The sequence below is a fragment of the Phalacrocorax carbo genome, chromosome Z (genome assembly GCF_963921805.1).
Source record: "Phalacrocorax carbo chromosome Z, bPhaCar2.1, whole genome shotgun sequence".
NCBI lineage: Eukaryota > Metazoa > Chordata > Aves > Suliformes > Phalacrocoracidae > Phalacrocorax > Phalacrocorax carbo.
The window spans coordinates 22979440-22986941 of record NC_087548.1 but is presented as its reverse complement, the minus strand read 5'-3'; the positions used below and the strand labels follow the sequence as shown (position 1 = coordinate 22986941).

Below are 7502 nucleotides of genomic sequence, written 5' to 3'. Positions count from 1 at the left end.
TCTTTGTCCACTGTCAGTGAGTTCTGAAGAAAAATGGACATGTTTATAAAAACTTTGTCTTTCAGAATAGCTGAAGTGAGTTATTTTAATTAAAAATGAAAAAGTAAATTTCAAGGTAGGTTGACAAAAGTTTTGTTGGATCAGAAAACTGCACCAATATCTTTTTTGCATTCTGCTATGAAAAAAGATATTCTAAAAATGAAATCTAATAGCAGTATGTATTCAAGAAATAAATGCAAGTACATTTTTGCCTTTTAATATTTTGGAAGTTCTCTTTTAATTTCTGTTGATAGTTTATTTCCCCACCAGCTGTGAATACAAAAAGGGCACTTCTTTAGTTCGAGTAGTGGTCATGATGTGATGATATACTGAATTAAGAACATCTCATTAAACAGATGCCAGTAGCTGTCGTAGTCTGATTTCAGTTTGTGTGCACATCTGAAATGTTTGGTTTGTTCTTCTGGAAAATATAACTTAACAAGTATTAGCCTTTCCTAAATGCATTTGAAAACTGGTTGTGATAAACTGACTTGGAGGTTACAGGGGGTGGAAGAAGGCAGAACATAAACCCTTTTACATTATTTAATTGTAGCCTTTGCTAGTTAGCCTAAGAGGTAAAAGTTTGTAATCTTGATTTGTAAATAGGGACTACAAAGATAAATACTTTATATCCTGGAAAAAGTAGGAAAGGTTGTTCAGCAGTCCCCTTTCCTTTCAGCATCTCTGAAGGTTCAGGAACAAGCAAACGGAAAGAATAATCAAACAAAATGAGAACACATCTGATGTTTAAGCCCTCCTCCAGCACTTTTTATGTACATAACCAGAAGTCACTCAAGCAGCTGCAGCACATTAGTTCCAATAGTTTAACAGGCAGCTTTACAGCTCCGACAATGGCTGTGCTAAAGCAGTTTCTTCCTCCCATGCTCACTTGCTATGATAGCTAATAAGTGATCTTTGGCAGTGGGGCTGTGAAAGGAGTGGTAATGTTTAATAGGTTTCTGTGGAGGAGTTAACTTGCTTTTTTTTTGTAGATCATTATCTATAGAGAAACGCTGAGGGCAGGTGACACCATGTTGAAAACAGAATAGGCTGAACTGGAGTTGGAGCTCTGCACAGTTCTTGGGAACTGATTTAGGGGAAATATTTTAAACAGTTAAGCCAATATTTGATTTTACTGGACCTTAATAACAACCTTACTCGGGAAACATGGCTCAGCAGACCAGTCCAGGCACTTTGGCTGTTCCTGAAGTGGATAATAAACATTGTCAAAATCCATGCTTAAATGAAGATCTTGTGAAGACTCTGAGGGAAAACCTGTTGCAACACGAAAAGTCCATGACATCTAGGAAATCTTCATCTGCTTCTCCCCGTCTGTCTCCAGTTATTTCTCCTCGAAACTCTCCAAGGCTTTTGCGCAGGATGCTTTTAAATAGCAACATACCAAAACAACGGCGTTTCACTGTGGCACATACCTGGTAAGCAGTGAGGGGGTTGTAATGAAATGTCAGGGTAACTTTTTTTTTTTAGAGCACTTATCTCCTTGTTGTCAGTGCTTATATTTTTTTGTTTGGTCTCTGCATGAATCTCTCTGGTTGAAAGAGAGAGTTCTAATTAATGACTCAAGTTAATTTCAGACCTGATGTTTAAAATACTAATTTATATAAAGGAAGAAAACATGTTTGCCTTCATGAAAGCCATTTTATTGCCTCTGATTTCTTAGGTAACAATTCCTTTCTTCCCCTCCCCCAGAAATAAAAACTGGAGTCTTAAGAAGGAAAAGTACTTATTTCACTCTGGGCTGTTCAGGCCAGAGTGAGTAGACAATTTTTTTTCTTTAATGTCCCTTTCAAATATCTTTTGTTTACTTATTTATTTATTGGAAATTTATGACCCCTCCACCCGTAAGCAGAATAACGTGAGCTTGTTTATCTTTTAACAGCACTCAAATTCAAAAGGGCGTGATAGAGAAGAATGGTGGGAATAGATACTATATATTAAACGGTGATTTTTATTACAGCAGTTGCTAGAAAAAACAGAAGATGGAAAGGGAACCCCTTGTTAAATGATTCACTATTACTACTTTTTTGTAACTTGATCATTTCTTAGACGTGTTTGTGATCAAATCTGTAAAAGACATTAATTTTGTTGCATCCATCTTCTATAAAACAGCAGCACAATTTTATTACTTAATATATTCCTTTTTTTAAAATGTTACTTACAAGATTATTGTAACTTAGTAATACATTCCTATTTCCTTTGACGGTCCTGAGATCTTGATGTGTTCTGGGCTTTTTTGTGAGATTCTCCCCCCGCCCCAACCTGCCCCATTATTTTTCAAACAAAAATGTAATACAAAGAAAGGAAGGCAGTGAAACATGTCCAAAGAAAGTAAGTCGTGCATTGTAAGCAACAAATGGATATGCTATTCAAGTTTATCTTTGTCAGAAATTAGATTTACACCTTAGCTATGCAAGTGGTATGTGCATTGCACATTGTATATATGTGTGCCTAAACTTCCACTATGTATATATTTGTGTAACTAAAATACTCTTTTGATAAAATAATATTTCTACCCCAAAAGGATAAGGAAAAGCAAGTATGCCTTTATTGTTAAGGATTATTTGTTTTGAAACCAGTGTACCTGGTCAGAAATTGCATGTGTAAATGAGGAAAATGAATGAGATTAGGATATTTCATGTTCTTTTAACAGTTATGCATAAATCCCAACAACATTAAGGATCTTTAACTGCTGGTCTGCATTAAACAATTTATAAAACAGTCTACACATAAGAACATGCAGTATAAAAAAAATAATTCAGGGAGAGTTATTTTACATTATAAGATGAAAATAAATAAGAATTTGTGAAAGTTTACAGAGGGAAATTATGTGTGATGATAATGTCTTCTGTGTTATGACAGTTATTGTAGACAGTGTAAGAAGGCAGTGAAGGGAGGGGTATTAAAAGGGACAGATATGAAGCAAACGAACAGGTTTGGGCAACATGAAAGGGCAAAGGCTGGCATAGTATCGAAAAGTGGAAATTTGTTTAAACATGCTTCCTCTAGTGAGCTTCAGAAAATTTTGAGTTTGGGTAGAGTGCCTTTTTCAGCATGACATGGAGGGTAGGAAATTCTTGGGTTTTTGTCAAATATGTGAAATATTAGGTCTGCAAAATACTGTTGTTGAACAACTCATAGTTATTTCTAAATTATTTGTAAGGCAGGCTCATCTTAGCAGCACATTTTTTGCAGCAAGTACGGAAGTAGAGTCAAGCAGAGAGTTACAATAAATTACCTGAGAACCTGCAAAGAACAGTATTTCAGAAGTGAAAATGGAGGAGAAAAAACCCACTAATCTTAAGTAATAACGTATGTGATCAGATCAGGTATATGAAGAGAAGCAGAAGCACTAATGTATGCTTACAAAACTTATTGGTTACCAAATCCCATCAAGTCAGTAGTTACTGATACATCTTCACTTGGTTATCTATTTAGAAAACTGAAATACTGTGCGACAGCCATGTGGTTTCTAGATGCTTGGGCTATATAGGCAATAAAGTCATTTTAATTCCATATGCATATAATCCATTCTAGGCAGCTCATATAAAAAAAGTGCTTTTGAAAAGGGAGCAGTTGTAAGCTTACTCCAAAATGTTGTACTATGGAGGATCCATTCTGGTTTTAGTGCATATAGTTTGTTCCACCATAGTTATGACCTTCTCTGTAAGTGCTCTAATTGTCTCGTATTTCTAATTTAGTCTCTTTTGTACTTTAAGAATAGTTATTGAATTCCTGTATACATCTTTCTTGTTCAGTCACAGGCATTAAAAATTTTAAATTTTAGCCATAATAAGGTGGAAAGACATTCTGACTTTGCAAAATACCCTAGTTTTATAAATTTAGTATTTGCTTATGTTTTTCTTATGATTAGAAGTTTATGTATATAGGTGGCATCAGAACTAAATGTATAACACTCGAGATACTGCTGTGTGTTGCAGTGATGCCAAATACAGCCACCACAGATCCCATACACCAGAAAAACTCACTTAGATTGTACCTAACTCCCTGATTTCCAGGCTCTGAAATGGCATTCAGATAGAGTCAAGAAGTAGGTGGCAGACTGATTAATTGTTCTGGCAACCTGGTTCTTCCCCTTTCCTTTCATAAGGCCCATAGCTCTCCCCCTGTAATGGTCTGTAGAACTGTAGACACCAAAATACTTTTTCTGTGTCATGTGACTATTATCCTTTCACATGAACAATTGAGTTATCATTTTCAGTCATATGACAGGAATATTGAGTCTTGTGGGGGCAGCATAAATGGTCTGTTTGTGAATTGTCAAAATGCCTTAACTATTTTTGTTATGTGATGGGTGTACAATCAAGTTCACATACATCTCCATTTACACAGTGGGAGAATGGTATAGTATGTAAAAGGCAAGTTGACTACTTGTGATTAAAAAAATGTGATGTAGTAGAGTATTAAGATCCTTTAAGACACTCTGCAGAGAGTGTTACAGCTAGCCTTGCCTATAGCTGTGAAATTAAAACTACTTAAGACATCTTGAATTTTAGCCTGGATCACTCTCAGTCTATAGACAATGTCAGTCAACAGCCTATAAGAAATAACCATTGCAACTGAAAAGACACAATTGTTTCAAAGCTTTGTGGCTAGGAATTCAAATATACTCTAGCCAAAACCAATTCAAGTTCCTCAGAAATATGAATTGTATGTCTTACTATAAAAGTAACCATAAAGCTTTAATATCCGGTCACTATAAAGACACAGCAGCACGTATTACAACTGGACACAAACAAGATAAATCAGGTCCTCTGGTATGTGCTTGACAAATTCAGTGTCTGGATTGTCTTGGTTGTCCCTTCATATGCCTTTTCTAAACTGCCTGTTACCCCAGTGCAATTTGGCAGGGGAGGTCATTAGGGTGGGATTTGTGAGAAGAGACAGCCTTCAGTGAAGGGAAGGAGGTGGTCAGTTCCCCAGCTGTGTGAACAGCCAGTGTGTCTGAGACATGACCGCAGGTCTGTGGAAGGATGTTTAGATACTTTAAATCATACAGCTTTAGTAATTCATGTGGGAAGTAAGCTTTCCTTTATTTTCCATGAAAAGTTATTTTCTGTAGGAAAGGGAGGATAAGCAAGAAGCATAAATATTTGTAGCAGGATGTTAAGGTCAGTGCAACATAGCAACTAAATTGTATCTATTTAACTGGAAATATGAAGTCATGGCATGCATGTGCCTGCTTTCCATGGCCTTTATTGTTTGCTGCTTTAATACTTCTCAGTGAACACAAAATGTAAAAACAGTCATTTTTTCTCTGTTGCATAAAAATTTGGACAGAATATCTGCTGCCTTTGTGATTTCTTTGTCTGTATTCAGATACACCAAGTAGTGATATATGACATTTTTTTCATTATATAAAGTGGGTTTGTTACCCATGGGTCTGTTGTCAGTTTACCCCTTTGATACCTATCCCCTCTCCAGCTCTTCTGGGATTTACTTAGTACTTTCTGATGTTCAGGGTATTTATGTTTTTGCTCTTTAGACTTTTCTTTTTTTTTAAATCCACCCCAAACCTAATGATTTGATATGATTACTGACTATAAGAATAAAAGTCTGTGCTCAGTTACATAAAATACTTTCATCTGAATTCAGCTGGCCTTTGTCCCCACCCATAGTAAATAGTTTTACGCTGACTTTGGTATTCAGATATGAAAACGATAGATAACTTAGAAATAGTTTAGATAGATATGGGTAAGGTGTGCCATTTTAAGTTTCAGGAATGTAACTGACATAAGGGTACTGATAAACTCAGGTCTTTGTTTACTTTTGTTGCACCATATCTTTTCATGGACTTTTAGCAGTGATTGCAAAAAACAACACAACCACAATTGTAACCTATAGGCAGACTGCAGGAGAACAATGTATTTAACTTGAAGTGGTTCTAAACTGCCTGGTTCAGTGTATTTATGCTGGAACTACTAACCTATACTAAAACTACACAGAACTGAAACTATAGACTTTTTCTCACTACAGTTTTCTTCCCATTTTCAAGTTATATTTTCTTTAAAGGTTTTTAATGCCTGTCTATGTTTTCCTCTCTTTCACTACTCAGCGCTTTTCAGTGAATTAAGGTAATTACAATTTGGTGTATGAAAAGCACTTCAAAAGGAAGCGCCACCAAAGCAGAGTAGGATAACTATGCTAAGAACACAAGAGGACAGGATTTGTAGTCTCTATACTCTATGTATGTATGCTAACAGCTAAAATATTCTAGAGAGTCATGCAGAGTAGTTCAAACTTCTGTGGAAAAAAATTTAGTGTTGTGGAAGAATATTATAGAATCATAGAATGATAGAATCATTATTCTCCTCAATCCGGTCAGTGGCAAGGAAGAATACTGAAACAAACAGGAGAACTCACCTGATTAACATGTGGCTCAGAGGCTGGTGACATCAGTGGAATTTTGTTATTTTTTGATCATGGAGAGATTTACTTGGCACTGGGCCTGCTGGCGGCAGATGGAGTTCACCTGTCTCAAAGGGGGAAAAAGATTCTCACTCGTGAGTTGGTGGGCTTTAAACTAGGTTTGACAGGGGAAGAGAGTATGGCCAGGCTCACTAGAGAGGCGCCTAGGAGTGGTGTGCCAAGGTCAGGGGTGAAATCAGTAGCCCAGCTCAAGTGCACCTACACCAATGCATGCAGCATGGGCAACAAACAGGAGAGGCTGGAAGCCACTGGGCAGCAGGATAGCTAGGACACAGGTTTTTAGTCAAAGTAAGAGCAGGCATATTACTGAGCACTCTCTTCCACTGGTTTTCAGACTTTTTAGAATGGGTTACTTTACTCCTTTTCTGGAATAGTATGTGATCCTCCTCACATAAAATGTAAATATATTAATAATAAATGCATAAATAATTCCCAGGAAATAATTTAATTCACAATATTGTCATAGAGACATACTACAAAAGTGTAAGATAACCCAATCCAGATATCCACTCTTTTTTTGAAATACTGTTATGTAAAGAGGGGCATGCTTTTTTGGATGCTTATATACGAATAGGCAACACGCTTGCAAAGGCAGTAGGTGTATTTGGTGGGATCTGTGCACACATATGAATGGGTTAGTGGAGCAGAGGCAAGGAATGAGCTAGGGGAACATGATGCTGTCTTGTATGTACTGAGTGGCTTGCAGTAAGATGAGGGTGCTGCACAGTGGTGTTAACTACTGACAAGTTAATTTACCAGAGAAATAATACTGTTTCTCCACAGCTCAAACCTGAGGAGAGACAGATGAGGACAAAATTCACCTCCCCCTAATAAAAGAAGACACAAAAATACGTTCTCCCAAATGAAAGTCATGTTAGAGCAGAAATGAAAATGGCATTTTCATTGAGCCTTTCTGTCTTGTGGATGACCTCCTTTTCTTGTAGATTTGATATTTCTTCATAAGTTTTAGTAACTGAAGTGCTTTGGCTAGGCCA

At 36.6% G+C, this 7502-nt stretch overlaps 1 protein-coding gene across 3 annotated transcripts in view; it reads left to right on the top strand.

Annotated features, from left to right (window-relative positions):
* The first annotated feature begins 858 nt into the window (after positions 1–858).
* Positions 859–7502, top strand: part of PDE4D (phosphodiesterase 4D) — a 367272-nt gene continuing 360628 nt past the window's right edge. For all 3 annotated transcript variants that reach the window (XM_064437862.1, XM_064437865.1, XM_064437866.1), the window contains exon 1: positions 859–1475. In XM_064437862.1, coding sequence (XP_064293932.1) covers positions 1207–1475 — 269 coding nt within the window. In that variant the 5' untranslated portion in view covers positions 859–1206. The remainder of the gene's footprint in view (positions 1476–7502) is intronic.